Below are 19,482 nucleotides of genomic sequence, written 5' to 3'. Positions count from 1 at the left end.
ATACAGTAGAAGTAAAATGGTATTATTATTAAAGCTTCTTCCACAAGCAATATTGTTTACATATAGAGGCAAAAAGTCTGTATATTATTATATAAAGAAAGTATGTATATATAGCCCTACAATTTTAATATGTGTATGTATTGTAATTGCTTTTTTTTCCTCTATGGAAGGAAAAATATTAACCTTATGTTCTCTAGAGTGAGAAAGTTAGTCAGTGTTAGGCAATTTTATAGATGGCATTACTTACTCCTACCCTGAAACAGGCTTATCACAGAAGCAATTTTACAATTCATTTATTCCTCTAAGCCAGGAGTGGACAATTAATTTTCACAAAGGGCCACATCAGAAACTAGGAGTATTGCGGAGTGCAGAACCAATAAGGCCATGAAGGTGCATAGGCATGCATGCATAAAAGTATATTTTGGGGGGGGGGGGGAGAGCAGCCGCTTTCAAAATAAAAGCAATCCACGCAGGCTGGGCAGGGACAGTCAAAGAACGAGATGTGGCCTGGGGGCCATAAAATGCTCAAGTCTGCTCTAAGCTAATCATAATGTTGCCTAGCTAGTTTGGTCTTTAAAAACAAAATGGCCTCTAATGCAGTGTTTTTCAACCACTGTGCCGCGGCACACTAGTGTGCCGTGACATAGTGTAAGGTGTGCCGTGGGAGAATTACTTTATATATAGTCACTATAGGCACAGAGTTAAAAATGTTTAACATTTTCTAATGGTGGTGTGCCTCGTGATTTTTTTTCATGAAAAAAGTGTGCCTTTGCACAAAAAAGGTTGAAAAACACTGCTCTAATGTACCAGCCCACTGTACAAACCCTAAGACTGTTCTTATTTTATACGTGTAAGCTATCTGCTTGGTTACTGTACCTAATGTATATCTTTCTTTATCAGATTTCTAAGGCAACATTCCCTAACAATTTGGAACAGTGAATCTGCTGATGCTCCAAATGTTGCTGAATTTCTGGGCTTTAGATTCTTCAAACTTCGTTTCCTAATTATCCTACTTACAATCTACATGAAAGAGTTAAGAAAATGCTTGCTGCCATGTAATTAATTAGAAGTATTCTATGATAATGAGTTTCAAACAGATTACCATAATTCTAAAACAATGGTCACCTAAGACAAATTAGGAACTGGTGTATGAAAGACAGTCTCTTTCCATTTAGCTTCCATTTATTTAGGGAGATGGGAATGCATTGATGGGTCAGTTCGTGGGAAATTTTTTTAGAATGGAGTGAATACAAAACATGCTGGAATGAAATGAAGCATAAACAGGCAGAAAATGGAGAGGGCCATAACATCATAGGGCTTGCCACATTCTGAACATGTTATTGTTCAGAATGTGGCACATTATCTATATGGAAACTCTGATATTGACCAAAGGTATTCATGAAAATCAAACTCTTGCTTTCAAGCCATAAAACACATTAATACTCCATGGTCTTTGTTTCTGAGAGATGCAAAATGCAGTTATGAGTAAGGAAGATATTATACAAGCATTTATGTCTATTATTTTGAGAAAAATAATAGTCCTTGGGAGGCAAAGAGAATGAAGGTAAACGCTGTAGAGTCATTACAGATCTGGCAGAGCGGGTATACAGCCATCATGATTTATGAAGGGTTCATAATATGTTACTATGCATGGTAAATACCTGCTAGGTGTAAAGTTTTATTTTTTTTTCTTCTGCATATAGACCAAAAGCTTTGCCAACTGGGTTTACTTCACCAAAAAATGACTAAAATCACTGTTCATCTTGCTTCTGTTGTTTCCAACAGATAGATGAAAATATCCCCAAATATCTAATTCTAGACTACAATAATATAATCTGAAATAGAAAGATTAATGCCAAAAAGTTTTGTTCCAGCAATTTCCTATCTAATCCAGCTTTTGAATTTATAGCCCAAATTCTGCAGGCCATCCAAACTGTTTACTTGAGGAAAAAACTACTCACTTATCAATGGCGACCCAATCAGTCTCTGAGGTAATTTCCTTCCTTCCCACCAGCCCAACTGAGGAGAATTTATATGGCATTTCATAAACCCCTGAGCTGGCATAAGTCTTTGATTTTTTTAAAAAAGAAATTATTGAGGGATGCCATGGTGTTAAGAATCATCAACAACTTAGTAGGAACTTACCACAACAGACAATAGTAAAAGTGGGGAGGAGAATCAGCAACCAGGGCAATAGAGGAGAAAACAGAAAGTATTTTAATTAAGGAAAATCAAAAAACAAATAAGCAGCATTTGGCAGCAAATAAAGGCAAACAAACATTCTACAAAATAAGAACTGGCTAAAAAGCATGCAATAGGGGATTAAAGGCCACATTGGGGGAAATGTCCAGCAAGAGGAGATGTCAAGTGCAAAGCGGTGAACAAGAACATAAACCATGGGTGTGTTTTATCATGCAGTAAAACATTCTTTGACTACGTTAAAACTGTAACTGAGGAGAGGATGTATTTCAGGGGTCGATTTAGCATCACACACATTGAAAAGTCTCCCCTTAAGCTGTCCTCCATTAACTGGTCACCAAACAGCCATATAACAGGGAGTGTCTCATCTGTCCCTTTGTATCTGTTTGTCTCTTGCAACAGATTTGTGCCAACTACAGGTAGTCCTCAACGTACAGCTACAATCAAGCCCAACATTTATGTTGCCGAGAAATTTGTTAATTTTATGACTTTTCTATTTGTTAATTGTCGAATCACTGCAGTTGTTAAATGAGTAACATGGTGGTTAAATGAATCTGGCTTCCCCAGTGAATTTGCTTGCCAGAAGTTCACAAAAGATGAACCTGGGACACTGCAGCCGTCATAAATGGGAGTCAGTTGTCAAGCATCCAAATGTAAATCATGTGACTATGGGGATACTGCTACAGTCATAAGTATGAAAAGTAATGTCATCTTTTTCAGTGCTTGAACGGTCACTAAGAGACCTGTTGTAAGTTGAGGACTACCTGCATTAACCTCAATGGGAAACCCTTCCTTATAAGAGAGATATAACTTCTAGGGATAAGTATTGCTACTAAGGCAGGAGATGCTTTTGATTTCTTGTGATGTCAAAAGTGAGAAAACTGAAAGAGTGAATTGGCTTAGGCCCTATCTTCCCCAAAGTAGCCAGGGTTTGTAGCGGAAATGATAAATGGGAACTATTTATCATTTCTTTCTAAGCTGTCATAAAGTCTGATCAAGTTGTGGATTTGTAATTATAGGGGGTCTCCACTTACAACCATTCATTTAGTGTCCCTTCAAGTTTAAAACAGTACTGAAAAATGTGACTTGTGAGCAGTTTCCACACCTATGACCATCGAAGCATCCTCATGGCCATATGACCAAAAATTCAACTGGCATGTATTTATTGTCCTGGTGTCATTTGCTCACCATCTGTGTAACCTTCCCAGCAGGCTTCCAACAAGCAGTCAATAAAAGAAGCCAGATTCGCTTAATGACTGCATGATTCACTTAACAGTGATTTGCTTAACAACTGAGGCACAAAAGATGGTAAAATGGGGCAAAAGTCACTTAACAACTGCCTCACTTAGCAATGGAAATTTAGGACTATTATGGCCATAAGTTGAGAACTACCTATAGTAGTTACCTATAGACTACCTATAGACGTGTGGCCATACTTGGATTTTCTTCTGTGAGAAAACTTTCATGTGCCGCCAAGTTGCACATTGGGTTTCAAAACAAAATCTGAATCCATGAGGGTCTTTCTTGACGCTGAATGGCCATAGGTCCAGGAAGTCTGACCTCATGTGCTCTGAGTATCTTTGGCTCTATTTGCTAAGTGCCTTCCTAAGCAAAAGTTCTAAAGATCCCAGTTCTGCAGTGGGAATGGTCAAAACAAAGGAGCATGGGCCAGGAAAAAGCAGAAAACATTATTTTCACAGTACATTTTATGGGTATAGGGGACTGATTAAAACAACTAACTAATATATGTAACTATTGCAACACCAAACGAAGGTGCAGATTTAAAAAAATCTCATTTAAAATTTTTCCACATGAATAATAAGTATTTGGATACAATATGCTGGCATTATTTTCAGAGGACGATCAACATTTTGTTAGCACATATTCCACACAATTATAAGGATGCCACATGCAATGAGTTTCCACTGATATTAATTCAGGACCTACATGCTTAAATTCAGTGGATTCCTTGGGAACACAATGCAATCAGGAATTAAAGAGGCAAAACACCAAAGGAACAGAGGGCAACACCTGCGCCAAAGGGAGGGGCTTTTCCACAAAAACAAAATTAAAATATTTTTTTTAAAAAATATTATATTTTTACTTAACTAGTAATTTAATCAGTACAATTTTTCATATCACTTTCATGGATGTAGTTTATGGCAGTGTTTTTCAACCTGGGCCCCTTTAAGATGTGTGGATTTCAATTCCCAGAATTCCTCAGCCAGGATCTCTAGCTCGAGAATTCTGGGAGTTCACACATCTTAAAGGGGCCCCGGTTGAGAAACACTGATGTATGGTAAACTGTAATCAAATGGACATGTTGCACTTAAACCTGCAAAATTCTTAATGAAAAACTAATGAAAAAAGTGTGTAGCCTTCTGGAAGTTTCCACCTTATCTGGCTGAAAGTTTCATGTGGAAAGTTACATCTGCTGAATTTCTCTCTGTTCTATTTGAAGTGTATACATGCATGGATATCCCTGAAATCATGAAATACAGGTAGTCCTCGACTTACAACCACAATTGAGCCCAACATTTCTGTTGCTAAGTGAGACAGTTGTTCAGTGAATTTTGCCCCATTTTACGATCTTTCCTGGAACAGCTGTTAAGTGAATCACTGGATTTGTTAAGTTACTAACATGAATCTGCCTTCCCCATTGACTTTCCTCGTCAGAAGGTCACAAAAGGTGATCACATGGCTTTGAGATACCGCAACCGTCATAAATATGAACCAGTTGCCAAGCATCTGAATTTTGATCACACAACCATGGCGATGCTGCAACGGTCATGTGAAAAATGATGATAAGTCACCTTTTCAGTGCTGTTGTAACTTTGAACACTAAATGAACTATTGTAAGTCGAGGACTACGTGTACAAAAAATCTGTTGTAGAAATGAATGTGACAATCTTGGTTGTTCTTTTAAACTAGCCACCCCTCACAGTTATCTATTAGATACACCAGACTTCAGCATTCAGAATTCCAAATAATGGTCAATAGAAAACTCAGGGAGGCAAAAGCCCGAAGAAGCTTGTTTTATCCTATTAACACTGATTTGATTTAAATTTAAGGCAATATCAGGAATAGTTTTGGGCTTCAACAAAAAAAAGGCCACTGATGATAAAAAAGAGAAATAAAACTGATATGACATCTATTGATTTGGGTTATTTAAAATTATTTAATTTTTCATTTCTACCATTAAATCACACTTCTACCTAAAACTTTGTACCAGATCAAGAACTCAAATTACAAAATTCAAAAGTGTGTTGCTAACTGTTATTTTGCTTGCCCTTTGTGTAAGCAAATATGCTGATTGGTTTGAAACTATTAACCATAACTTCCCAGTTTTGACCTAAATGAATGACTGTATTAATTTATTAAACATACATCTTAAATATTTTACTGTGGCCCTTAGCAGAAAAATAAGACTGAATAGTGTTATACGAATGAGATAAAGTTGGTAGGTTAGATTTAGATTTGTGGTTGCTGAAGTCACAGCTACTTTTTAGAAGTTGCCAATTTTTGTATTGGATCATAATGTAATTTGAAAAGTACTAGAGACATTGAAATTATGCACCACATAATCAAAGCAAATACATTTACTCAATGGGGTACTTGAAACCCGTACTCTTACTGGGCATTTGGGAGTTAAGTGTTAATCTGAATTAATTTGGTTTTTGTTTCAGTTTTGTACAAGAGACAAGTATATACAATTCATAAATAAATACTTGTTATGTGTTATGATATGAGTAAACTTTTGCATTTTTGCATTCAAACTCCTTGAACATTGTAACTTAAATCGACCCCTGTGTTGGGGGTAAGAACATGGTAGGAAGAAATGATATTCTAAGTCAATATAGATGAGAAATAAAATTAACACAAATAACAAACTGACAATGGTAAAAATGGTTCATTCCCCAAAGGACCTCATTAGTGTCATAATCCATGCACTACCTAAATTGTCTAAAATGACCACAACAGTTTTACTAATACTTTTTGGTTAATTAATTCAGGTCAATCAATAGCAGACAGCAACAGATACCCACAACTAGCATATGCGGGCAAAGCATTGGCAAGAGGCATCAATCCAATCTATTAGTCTTTTTTACTAGCTAAAACATTACCTACCTCCCAGCCAGTACTCTGTATAATAAAAAAAGTAAAAAAAGTATGTAATAGAAACAAATGCAGAACTTTCTTGACATGCCAGCAACAATAAAGCAGTATACATCTACAATGGTTTAATGATTTTTATGGGCCACATATTTACATTTGCAGTGGTTTTTTTTTCATTTCACCAGAAGAAACCTCATATGGGAAAGAAGAACCTATGGGAATAAGATATTTCTGCTGAGTGCATTGAAGGCTAACTCTATAGAGGATGTGACCATCCATGTCTGCCTACTACATAGATGTTCTATTCTAACTATCTGTTCCTTTCTCTTTATTGTGAAATTTGAAGGGGAATATGATAAAGAAAATACCCAATATAAAGGGGTTTAAAAGGTTTAATGGAAGGAGTACAGGGATTACATCCCTGGATTCCATTGCATTGGCAATTATACACAAACTCCTGGCCCATACATATACACAATGTGTTTGTATGTGTGTGTGCCCAATTCTTCTTTTTTTATTTTATAATAAAGATCTGAGAATCAAATGAGAATATGAAACCTCTCTTACCACTGCAACATATTCACCATTTCAGCCTGGGAGTCAAATGTCAAATTAGAGAAATCCAAACTTTGTACATGAGTGATGCAATAATTTTTATGCAGTGTTTGTTTTGCAATGCTGGTACAGGTAATTCTTGACTTATAACCGATCATTTTACAACCATTTGTATTTACGATGGCCTCAGAACCGATGATTTACAACCTGTAAAACGCCTCCAAGTCATTGTAAATGGTGGGGCCCTCATCCCCCCCCCCCCCCCCCCCGGCTACAGGATTGCATTTCAGGTGCTTAGCAACCTGTTCACATTTGTCATCTGTTGTCAAGTGGCCTGCAATCATGTGATCGTCATTTGCAATATTCTCTGTTGGCTTCCCCAGAAAGTGAATGGTGAAGTCAGAAGAAGACAGCAGAGAAGATTGCAAGCAGAGAGGATGGAGGATTTGAGGTTTGTTTCCCCAGTGCACTGAGGGATTTCCCCTCTTCTCCTGGCAAGGAAGAAAAATCCTCCACTGGAGGGAGGATTCCTCACTGGAGAGACAGATCTTGAATCTGGCAAAATAACTACTAAATGCCTACTACCATTTGGGGAGGGGCGAACACCAGGCTCAGAAGGTTGGCCTTTGCTAGCAGCATTAAGGGAAGGAAAAACACCAATGAATCCCAGCCTTCTAGAAGGCTGAAGCAGACTTCATATCTGGCCAATGTTTTAGTGAAAGCGATCATTCAGAAGACCCTTTCTTCAAAATGTCTGATTTGGAGAAGGAGCCTTCTGTATCATTTTGAGAATGGGACTGACTTGAAAGATGGAATTGGGGGCCTTGAAAATCAGGAGCTGCAGAATAATACTAAGGTAAGTGGATCTGGACCTGGTCAGGAAGGGAAAGGACCCAAGTCTCCCATGAGTGTGGAGGGATACCCCAGTCCCCTCACCGCCCCATCGCACCCAAAGGGCACTCCACTTAATGACAGCAACTGAAAGATCTGGGATTGCGGTGGTTAACAAACACTTTGCTCAACAACCGAGATTCTGGGCCCAAATGCAATAGTAAGCGGAGGATTATCTAGTCCTCCGCTTATGACCACAACCAGGACTATAAAAATTTGTTGTTAAGCAGTGCAGTCATTAAAAGAGGCATCACCTGATTTTATGACTTTTTGCCATGGTCATTAAGCGAATCACCCATAATCGATTAAGTGAGGCACTGTGTGACTGTGACTTGCAACCTCCTGCTGGCTTCCCCATTGATTTTGCTTGTGGGAGCTTGGATAGGAAAGTCACAAAGGTCGAACATATGCCTGGAGGATGCAGCAACTGTCTTAAGTGGGAACTAACTGCCATGGGCCAGAATTGTGGTCACATATCTGCCGGGATGCTGCAATGATCACAAGGGGTTATAAGTCACATTTTTTTACCATTGTCGTAACTTTGAATCATCACTAAATGAATGGCCGAATTGAGGGCTACCTATGAGATTCAAGTTTCAGAGAATATTAATACATGAATCAAAATAAAGTTTATTTTCTACACATGCTCGTTTTTAAAAAATTTCTTAATCATCACAAATTTTCTTCAAATTATATAAATGCTATTTACAATACTGTATATTATCTATATGGACCAAAGACCTAAGAAATAGCAAAGTGGCATCTAAAAATATAGGCAGTACCAAGCAAGGTGGGTTTTTCTTTTTTAGTAAAATTCAGGTGTTCAAGTCCAATAAATTCAAATTTTCCAAATATTGGGAGAATCCTTTAGGTATTGCTCCAGGCAGTCCAGTCACGTTTTCATTATATAATGTTTTCATTAGTATTTAATCTGCAAGTCATATATTTCATAATTTTTTCAGATTGATTTTCTTCAATCCTAGCATCACCCAGAATAGCAACATCAATGACCCAGACTCCCTTCATTTCAATAAATCAGGATATTACAACCAATGTGCTTTTCTGTTTGGATTTTAAAGTCCCATAAAATCTCAACCCATTCATTTTCCAAAACCTTCTCAGCTTGACAGTCTCAATAGTTCTTGCTATTTTCAAATCCAAACCTCTTGATTATTATGGTTATAGTTATTTCTTTTACTTCAAGTCTTGTTCCAAATGCATGTAAAAAGGTAAGCCTTGAACAAACTTACTCATGTCATCCAAGGTTAAAATTAGTGCCAATGCAAAACCAAATCAGAAGGAAACACAGCATTGGAGTTGACTCTGGGCCAGAAAGGCACTAGGGGAGTGTTATATGTCTCGTAACCAAGAAACCAGCAAATTTTTCAAGTAGCCCGCAATCAGAGTTTACTCTCTAACCTGTTGTAAAAAAAACTTCTTGCGAGTTCAAACTTCTCGAACTCGTGAGGTTTTTTTACCTGTTTCCCTGGACTCAACGGCGAGGAATGTGACAGAACTGCCAGTGTCCGGTAAGACATGTGTCTCGCGCTGGGACACAATTTGGGTAGTAGCAGGTGGGGCAGGGGATGGGGCATGGCAGGCCGGGAGATGCGCGTCTTACCGGACACTGGCAGCTGTCATGTCTCTCGGCCGGTTTGTACAGGGAAACATCTTGTACGGTAAAGAAAAACTTCTCATCAGTGCAAACAATTAAGAACTTCTCAAACTCATGAGAAGTTGTTTTTTTTAACCATGTGTTTCCCTGCACAGACCAGCGAAGAGAAGATGTGATGAAGCTGTCAGTGTCGAGAAGATGCGCGTCTTGTGCTGGGTTGCAATTTGGAGGGTGGCAGAGGGGGCGCAAAGCGTGGCGGGTGCTCTTTTTGCTGGAGATGCTCTTCTTGCTGCATTTTTGGGGGTGGGCTAATTTGGGGGTGGGCTTATTTTAGCCCATGCCCTGAAACGTCCAATTGGGCTTAGTATCAGGACATGTCCTATTTTCGGGAAACATGGTTACAAACCAGGTCTTATCATAGTCTGCTGATTTTATGATGCAAATTTCTCTTTGCTTTGGCCATGTCATAAAACGCTTACTAGCTATTGCTATAGTTTTTAGCAACAGGATGCCATCCAGTTCTCTACATCCAAGGATACAGCCATCTACATTCCCACCATCTGTACAATGCAGGACACAGTTTGGATAAACAAGGCATCAGCTGCAGGACCTAAAACTAGCTACTTGCCAATCAAGTGCAATGAGCACTCAATTTACTGAGTTTGGGAGCTCCAGCATAGTTGCAAGTGTGTAGTGGTTTGTGTTTTTCCTGACAGTTGATAAACTTTCAGTTGTTTTTTGTTTTAATGTCATTCTTTGTTTTTGTTTGTTCACCATCCAGAGTTTCTTGGATAGTTGGGTTAATAAACTGGACAAATAAATAAATACATGACTAAAACCTAATGGGGAAAATGGCCCACCTAATAATTGCACTCAATTCTTTCATGTTTTGTGGAGTCAGCTTTCTGTTTGTACAATAGGCACAGAATAGAATGTACCAATGGACACAATAATTACCACCTGACTTAAGTAGGTGGCTCTAGAAAAAAAAATAGAAGACAGTACTATTAGAAGAACTATTTAGCCATTGTTTTGCCACCCAAGCTGATTGCACACTTTGTAATACAACCCATGGACATCTGTTCTCACAAAGTGCATTGGTCCAATAGAAAATCGGGCTGATATATTTTGCCACTTTCTTGTCATAGATCCCAAAGGCATTACCTGATGAACTATCTTGCTGAATGCATCCTGGAGTTTACCATGAATTGTGGCCAGTTTGTTGGCGTCTCTGTTAGCTTCATGAATTGGAATAAGGATTTTGTAAACCTCGTTGACCGCTTCGTACATACCAGCCTACAAAAGACTGCATGTCAGTTGGATCTACTGCTTCATCAAGAAAATAAACATCCTAAGTGCAGCACATGATAAAAATGCTTCATTAGGACAAAGAAACTGAAAAGATCATTTGCTATACTTTCATTACTATAAGAGAATGTAATCTAGAGCACAGAATAATTCTGAGCGTTCCTTTTTATACATTCTATGAAAAGGCATCTAGGTATCTATCAGCCATTTCCCTCTGTCCACTGCCTTTTGGAGGATTGAAAAAATAGCCCCATTATTTGCATAAACAAAACGTAAATGCCCTCCTTGTCTTCCAAATTTCTTTCACTTTCAATCTAAAGAAGACTTCAAAGGAATCCCGTTGCTGAACTAAAAGGCTAAAAGGCTTAATAGCAAATTTTGAGCACATGTTACAGTTGCATCTTGGCTAACTAAAAGTGTTTGAAAACTAACTTTGGTTACTCTCTCAATAGCACAAAACATGTCATCTTATCCACATACAATCCAGTCAATATTCCTTTCAGTCCTATTCCATTTCAGTTCAGTTAAGCAACTGAAATGTAAACCCACTGTTAGAGATGTTTTATGTTCATGTTTACCTCTGAATGCTCAGTGCTTTCAAATATTTATATCACATACCAGGGGTCCCCAACTTGTGGGCTATGGCCCACTAGTGGGCCGTGAGGGGACTGTAATAGGGCCACGGAAATGGCTGGCGAGCACATGCACACACACATGCATCCTCACTTGCATGAGCAGTGGGCAAGCATGTGTGCTCCATTTGTGTGAGCAGCAGGCACGCATGCACTCTGCTTGTGCAAATGGAGCTGCAAGCATGCACGCTTGCCAGCTGCTTCTGTGGGACCATCCCTTCTCCCCTACCCCGCTGGTCTGCAGAGCCAGAAACATCGGGGAACTCTGATCTATTCTAGGTAGCTAACAGGAATTATCAGACAAAATACAGAAAGTATGAAATTTTTCTACCATGGAAAAACAGGCTGCAGCTTGCTCCAGTAGTCCAACCAGACCTGCTTCTGTAAAATACTTTCCAGAACATATCCCTTCTTCATCTGGAGATACCACATCATCAGAAACTGCAGATTCTTCTAGAACATTTGAAGAAACATTCTGAGGAAATATAAAACAATTACTTCTATTAATGCCAATATGCAAATCTCCTGACCAAAGCACTAAATCTTTTCTTTGGTGTGCAATTATATTCTGGTATAATGGGACTATTCCGGTAATAAAAACCATATTCCCTTTTCTGGTTTATCAGAGAAAGTCTCCATAGACAGTGAAAATTAAGAAAAAATATTACAATGATAGCCAGATTATTCTGTTTTGTAAAGCAATTAGCTTAGATCAATGTAGATTAATACTCATTCATGGCGGGCATAGAGTTAAATATATACAGATTGTGGCAACACACAATTTGTGATAATTCTTACATAACTTTACCCAAACCTTGAATCTCTGAACTTTCTCCTACTTGCTGTAACTTCCTTTGGGACTGATGCAATCATTCTGTGGGCTTCATTTAACATAGTACCAGCATTTCCTGGTATTTTTCATTACTGGCACAACAGCTACAATTCCAATAGTTTATCTTTCTGTATTGGAGGTTCTTTGAATTTTGTCAAAATAGTCAGTAAAAGAGCCAAGCCACACAGTTTGCTACAGATGAACCTTCCCCAACCTAACACCCACTGTAAAAATGAGAATCACAGCTTTTAAGATAACCAGTCAGTTCATAATCAAGATAGATGTTTTGGGAGGTGGTAGTTTTAATATACACAGTGTGCATAATATACATTCCACTGGGAAGACCCTCCAAATGGAAAAATATACAAGTACCTTTTCTACCAGTAATATCAAGGGAACGCTCTTAAAATCTCCACTTTATTATGTATTATGGGACAGTCAGCTAAGACAGGGGTGTCAAACTCCAGGCCCGTGGGCCAAATGTAGCCTATGGGGTGCTTAGATCTGGCCCACAGGTTTGCCCTGGAAAAAGCAAAGGACCGGTCCGTGGTGCCTCTGCCATCAAAAATGGAGGTCATGAGGGCTGCAGGCGGCCCTCCTGAGGTCTGTTTTCACTGGCAGTGTTCAGGTTGCCACAGGCGCCCCCAACACAAGTGATATCGAGCTGGCCACGCCCACCCTGGACCCCTAAGGTCAAACACAACCCTGTTCTGGCCCTCAGTGAAATTGAGTTTGACACCCCTGCACTAAGAGATCACTGGATTTAAATCAAACAGATTTCCCAAGGGGAAAAGCCCATACTTCCTGAAGCTAGGCTAGGAATACAACTTGTCTTTGACTTACAACCACAATTGAACCCAAACTGTTTGTTGCTAAGCAGGGCAGTTGCTAAATGAGTTTTGCCCCATTTTACTACCTTTCTTGCCACGATTGTTAAGTTAGTGACATGGCTGTCAAGTGAATCTGACTCCCTCATTGACTTTGCTTGTCAGAAGGTTGCAAAAGGCGATCACATGGCAGTTGCAAAGCGTCAGAATTTTGATCATGTGACCGTGGGGAATGCTGCAACGATCGTAAGATTGAAAAATGGTCATAAGTAACTTTTTTCACGGCTTTAACTTCAAATGGTCACTAAATGAATGGCTGTAAGTCAAGAAGTACCTGTGTTCTGTTCAATTCTTGTAACGCACAAGATTTTTCTTTCCACCTCTTAGCACAATTCATAGGAAATAGCAATCTGAGGGAGTCTTCTTTTCCATTTAAGATTACTTTCTTAATATAGTAGTTTCAGAACTCTACCAAGCTATGCTTTCTGGAACTTGGTACGATGTAGTCCTTGACTTACGGCCACAATTGAGCCCAAAATTTCTATCGCTAAGTGAGACATTTGTTAAATGAGTCCTGCCTCATTTACGACCTTTCTTGCCACAGTTAAGTGAATCATTGTGGTTGTTAAGTTAGTCACACGATTGTTAAGTGAATCTGCTTTCGTCGACTTTGCTTGTCAGGTCACAAAAAGTGATCACATGATGTGGGACACTGCAACCGTCATAAATATGAGTCCGTTGGCAAGCGTCTGGATTTTGGTCACATGACATGGGGATGCTGCAACGATCGTAAGTGTAAAAAATGGTCATAAGTCAGTTTATTCAGTGCTGTTGCAACTTCAAATGGTCACTAAACGAACTGTTGTTAGACGAGGACTACCTGTACAATCTAGTTTTATAATCTGGGAAATTAAAAAAAACAAAGTACCTGAAATGTAACACATCCCACAGGGAGATATTTCCGATCCTCCAGCATGCTTAGATATTCAGCCACCAGAGCTGCAGAGTGAACCAAACACTGTGCTGATTCGGCGTGGTTATTTCTGGCGGAGTGTTTTCCAGCCATGTTCTGCAGCCAGGTCAGTCGTAGATCTGGGGAATTCTGATATCCTTTTGCAATTCTAGTTTTTGAAAAGCCAGAAGGTTCATGTTAATGTGTATTTCTTTGCCTGTATTTTCTGAAAGAGAGGCAAACTCCATAAATCCTACCTGTACATCAAGTCAATTAGCATTTCTGGATCTTCCTGGTGTTCCTTCATTTTAACTGTATCCGAGAGGATCATATGGAGATTGAACACAAGATCTTGCACCTGAAAATATGCAACACGAAAAAAATAAATATACATTTGTTTATATACATATATTAATCTGTTAATGTATCATTCACTTATTGCTCAAAGCCTGGTAACAAACTTTGACAGAACTAAAAAGATTCATCAACCAGTTTAGTCTGGTTTAGAATTACTTGTCTTATTCAATTTTTGTATTGTCATTCATTGTATCAGGTTTCTACTGAGCCCAAAATCATCATTCCCCCTGCCCCGTATAAACTACTAATGCTGGGGGGGGGGGACATCAACATTTTGCAAATCACATTTGCAATATAAATTAAAAAGTGAATTTGAATTTCAACCAATTTTGAAAGTGATGTTTATATTCAAACCACAACCTGGGTCAATACACCCATTTAATTTTAACTTCAACTATCTGTGCTGACTTCCAGGAATTTTATTTTACATTTTCTGCCACCTCCAAATATTCACTTCACATTTTTGCATCAATAACTCTTCTAAGATTCTGCGTCGATTAGACCTTCTGAGAATGAACACTTATTATGTTCACAGAAAAAGACCGTTGGCTTACCCGAACGGTCGTTCTCAGGGTGCTGCGAGGAGAGTCCAAGAGTGGATTAACACAATCTATCTGCCCTAGGATTGAGGGAGTTTTTTCTCTTGGCCACGCCTCCCTTTGCCTCCATTCTGCAGTTTAAAAAAATGAAATTTGCATTGAGCAGGAAGCCTGTTCAACAGTCATAGCCAGTCATCATCCTCGAGACTGTAGGAACCCCGGGCAGGATTGGACTCTCCTTGCAGTGCCTTGAGAACGACCGTTCAGGTAAGCCAATGGTCGTTCTCCAGTGCGCTGCTTGGAGAGTCCAAGCGTGGGACATGCCCAAGCTATTGTGTCCCCGGGTGGGTAGAGACCTGAGTCTCCGGAGCCTCTGTGACCTTCTGTAGAATTCTCCTTCCAAAAGAGGCTTCAGCTGAGGCAAAGGTGTCAATCTTATAGTTCCTGATAAATGCAGTGGGAGAAGCCCACGTGGCCGCTCTGCAAATGTGTACAATTGATACTTGGGTCGCCCATGCCGCAGAAGTGGCGGAACTCCTCGTCAAATGCGCAGTCACCCGGCTAGGAGCTGACTTGCCCTGATGTTTGTAAGCAAGTTTGATGCAGGCCCGCAACCATCGCCCAACGAAGTGGGAGGACTCCTTGCGACCAAGCGACCCTGGATGAAATGACACGAAGAAGGATTCGGACCGCTGAAACTCCTTGGTTCTCTTGATGTAAATCTTGACCACACGTCTCCCGTCCAATATGTGCCAGTCACGCTCTTTAGGATGCGCCGGCTTGGGACAAAAATCAGGAAGGATCACCTCCTGAGTCTGATGAAACATGGTGTTGACCTTCGGAACGAATGTAGGGTCAAGTCTCAAAATGACTCTGTCAGTGTGAATGATGCACAGATCTGACCTGATGGAAAAAGCCGCCAATTCGGACACCCGTCGCGCGGAGTTGATAGCTACGAGGAACGTCGTTTTGAGTGTCAGGTGATGAAGACTCGCCTGTCGAAGCAACTCAAAAGGCGCCCCCGTCAAGGCCCAGAGAACAAGCGGCAGGTCCCAGGACAGGTAGCGGTGGACCACGCGGGGGCTGATGTTCGTTGCGCCCTTCAGGAAGCTCTTGACCTGCGGGCGCTGACTCAAAGGACAGGAAGACCCTTTGACTAGGATTGTGGACAGTGCCGCGACCTGGCAGCGAAGGGTGCTGGGGGCCAACCCCCTGTCCAAGCCATCTTGCAGAAAGTCCAGCAATTGAGGGACCGAGGCAGACACATCCCCTATGCCCTTACTCCGGCACAATGAAGAGAAGGCAACCCTGGTCGCGTCGTATATTCTGGTGGTCGAAGGCCTCCTAGATGCCTGGATGGTATGAATAACTTTGTCTGATAGTTTCTGCTTCCTCAGGTGCTCCCCCTCAAGTGCCAGACGGCTAGTTGCAGCCACTGGGGATCCGGGTGGCAAACCGCCCCATGGCAGAGGGAGATGTCCTCCTGAGGAATCCTCCATGGCCTCTGCACCAAGAGACCCACTAGATCCGCATACCAGGACCTCCTGGGCTAATGGGGAGCAACCAGGAGGATCTCCGCACCCTCCGCCAGCAGCTTGGACACCACCTGCGGAATGAGGGGCAGAGGAGGGAACGCGTACAATAGTCCCGGGGGCAACTTGCACCTCAGTGCATCTGTCCCTTCCGCCCACGGAGATCGGTATCGGGAGAAGAATCGTGACAGATGTGTGTTGGCGTGTATGGCAAAGAGAGCTACCTGTGGTTTGCCGAACCTCCTCACAATCTGCTGGAACAGGTCCGGATGCAGCTGCCATTCGGAATGGTCGATCTGCTGTCAGCTCAGCCAATCCGCTTCCTGATTGCTGGTCCCTGAGATGTGATCTGCTTTGATGGAGGCCAGGTGGCGTTCTGCCCCCCTGCCCAGAGACTCCGCCTCCGCCATGAGTTTCCTGGAGTGGGTACCGCCCTGCCTGTTTATGTGGGCCTTTGTGGCCACGTTGTCCGTCAGCAACAGTACGTGTTGGCCCACAACCAGGTTCGTGAATCTTCTTAGGGCGAGGCGGGCGGCCCTCAACTCCAGCCAGTTTATGCTTTGGGAGGCCTCCCTCTGGGTCCACTGTCCTTGAGTGAGTTGGCCCTGACAGTGAGCCCCCCACCCGAGAAGACTGGCGTCCAAGGTTATGACAATCCTCTGGGGCTCCTTGAAGAGGCACCCCTTCTCGACCACCGCCATCCCCCACCAGGCAATGGACCGAATGACTTTGAGGGGGGGGCTCACCCTTCTCAAAGAATTGCTGGTCTTGGCCCTCTGCATCGGCAGGAGAAACCATTGCAGCTCCCTGGCATGGAGGCACGCCCAAGGAACCACCTTCAGGCAGGAGATCATGATCCCGAGGACCTGCGACAGTGTGACGATTGCCACTGATCTGGACTTCCGACACTGCTGCACTCTGCGTCTGAGGTTTTGCAGGCGGTCTGGAGAGAGAAAAACCTGACAAGTGAGAGTGTCTATGACGGCACCTAGATGTTGGATGCGCGTGGTCGGCTCCAGATGGCTCTTCTCCAGGTTCACTGAGAAGCCGTGCTGCTGCAACATGTGAATGGTCAGCTGGACGTCCCGCCTAGCTAGCTCCCGGCTTACGGAGTGGATGATGATATCGTCCAGGTAACATTCTAGATGAACTGAGTGGCTCCTGAGATGGGCTGCCACCATCGCCAGGATCTTCGTGAAGGTCCTGGGTGCAGACGAGAGACCGAACGGGAGGGCCTGGTACTGGTAGTGCTTCCCGTCGTAGAAGAACCTCAGGAACCGTCTGTGCGCAGCATAGATCAGCATGTGCAGGTACATGCAGGTAGGCTTCCTTCAAGTCTACTGAGGTGAGGAAATCTCCCCTCCTGACACAGTCCAGAATGGAGTGGAGGGACTGCATCTTGAACCTTTTGTAAGCCAGATGTTGATTTAGGCGCTTTAGATCTAAGATGGCCCTCCACCCCACCCCCCCGAGCTCTTGGGAACCAGGAAGAGTATGGAATAGAAGCCCTGCCCTTCCTGTTCCTGGGGCACTGGTTCTACGGCCCTGATCTGGAGAAGGTGGGAGATCTCCGCCTGCATAAGGGACCTCTTTATGGGGTTTCTGGGAGTCGGGCACCGAATAAAGGTCCTTTGGGGAAAGGACAGAAACTCTAGCACCAGGCCCCTCCTGATCGTGTTGAGGACCCAGGAGTCCATGGTGATCCCCTCTCACATGTCGGCGTACAGCTGCAGCCGACCCCTGATGGGAGATCTTGTGATGGTCACTTGCCCCTACAGAACTGGTGGGAATTGTTCCCACCACGGTACGGCTTCCGAAAGGAGTGCTGTTGCTGCTGCCTGCCACGTGACCCAAAGGAACCCCTGTCCTGACCCCTATCCCCGCCCTGGGAGTAGGGTCTATGATAGGCGGAGGAAGTGAATGGCTGGTTGATGTCCTGAGCACAAAAGGATTGCTTCCGAAAGGAACCAGAGCTCTTGCCCTTGTTCTTCATCAAGGTGGCTGGAAGAACCTTGCGCTTGTCCTTCGTTTCAATGACAAACTTGTCCAGGGCATCCCCAAAAAGCTGCCCCCCCTTAAATGGGGCGGAAGCCAGCTTCCATTTCGTCTTCATGTTGGCTTGCCAGTGGCGGAGCCATAACAGCCGGCACAAAGTAACGTTGGATGCCAACGCTCAAGAGGCAAATTTGGCGGCATTCAATGAGGCATCCGCTGAGTATTCTACCGCTGTAATAATCTTACTGAAATCATGCCTCCATTAGGATCCCCTGGCGGGAGGCTTAGCCCTGAGATATCTGAGCCAAAGGAGGGACGCACAAATGAAGAAAGAGGCCGAGGTGGATGCCCTGATAGCCCAGGAGGCCACCTGGTGTGTCTTGTGGCATGCCTTCTCAGATTGTTTATTCTCAGCCTTGAGGCCTTCCAGGAGGTCCGCTAGCAGGTTCGAATTTTATGTCAAGGAGACCACCGGAGCATCCACCTTGGGCAGTTTCAACACATCCTCCATCTTACCCTCAACGGAATAAAGAGTCTTATCCCCTCCGCTAGGATTGGTCAATGTACCAGGCTGGGCCCACTGTCTCTGGACCATGTCCATAAACAGATCTGGGACTGGAATCAACTCCTGGGAAGGAGCGGTCTCTTTGAACAGACCTTCCTTGAGATCCTTTGAAGAAGAGGAAGCAGCGGTTGTACCTTTGGGGGTGGAACCTAGCTCAGTAGCCACTATGGCCTTATGCAAAATAGATTTAAATAAGGTTGGCTTAAACAGGCCTGTAAAGGCTGGCTTGTCAGGGGGTAGATCTTCATCCTCCGACAACTCAAAGCTCCCAGCCCCCTCCTCTTCCTCCCACATTGACTCCTCCATGGCCACTGAGGTGCCAGGAGAGGCCGGAGCCTGATCCTGAGTGGGGCCAGAGGCTCGTTTAGATCTGGGGACCCCAGACTTCCCTGCCTCCCTGTGCTTAATGCCTTCTGCAATCCCTTGGGAGATGGCAATGGAGATGACCTCCCTCATCTCAGCTGACAAGGCCTGGCCCTTGATGTCCCTGAGTCGTTGCCTGGGTAGACCAGGCTCACTCCTATGTCTCCCCGAACTGGGCCCCTCCTCCGCTGGAAGGAGGCCCTG

At 42.7% G+C, this 19,482-nt stretch overlaps 1 protein-coding gene across 3 annotated transcripts in view; it reads right to left on the bottom strand.

Moving 5' to 3' along the window:
- DOCK7 (dedicator of cytokinesis 7) overlaps positions 1 to 19,482 on the bottom strand; it is a 147,930-nt gene that overhangs the window by 18,720 nt on the left and 109,728 nt on the right. For 2 of the 3 annotated variants that reach the window (XM_032218874.1, XM_032218871.1), the window contains 5 exons: positions 14,185 to 14,285; positions 13,904 to 14,096; positions 11,648 to 11,791; positions 10,541 to 10,672; positions 6,328 to 6,342 (listed from right to left, as the gene is read on the bottom strand). In XM_032218874.1, coding sequence (XP_032074765.1) covers positions 6,328 to 6,342; positions 10,541 to 10,672; positions 11,648 to 11,791; positions 13,904 to 14,096; positions 14,185 to 14,285 — 585 coding nt within the window. The remainder of the gene's footprint in view (positions 1 to 6,327; positions 6,343 to 10,540; positions 10,673 to 11,647; positions 11,792 to 13,903; positions 14,097 to 14,184; positions 14,286 to 19,482) is intronic. The other variant, XM_032218872.1, reaches the window with a different exon arrangement.

Source organism: Thamnophis elegans, chromosome 5 (genome assembly GCF_009769535.1).
Source record: "Thamnophis elegans isolate rThaEle1 chromosome 5, rThaEle1.pri, whole genome shotgun sequence".
Classification (NCBI taxonomy): domain Eukaryota; kingdom Metazoa; phylum Chordata; class Lepidosauria; order Squamata; family Colubridae; genus Thamnophis; species Thamnophis elegans.
The sequence above is the reverse complement of the archived record's forward strand: the minus strand, read 5'-3'. Positions and strand labels throughout refer to the sequence as shown.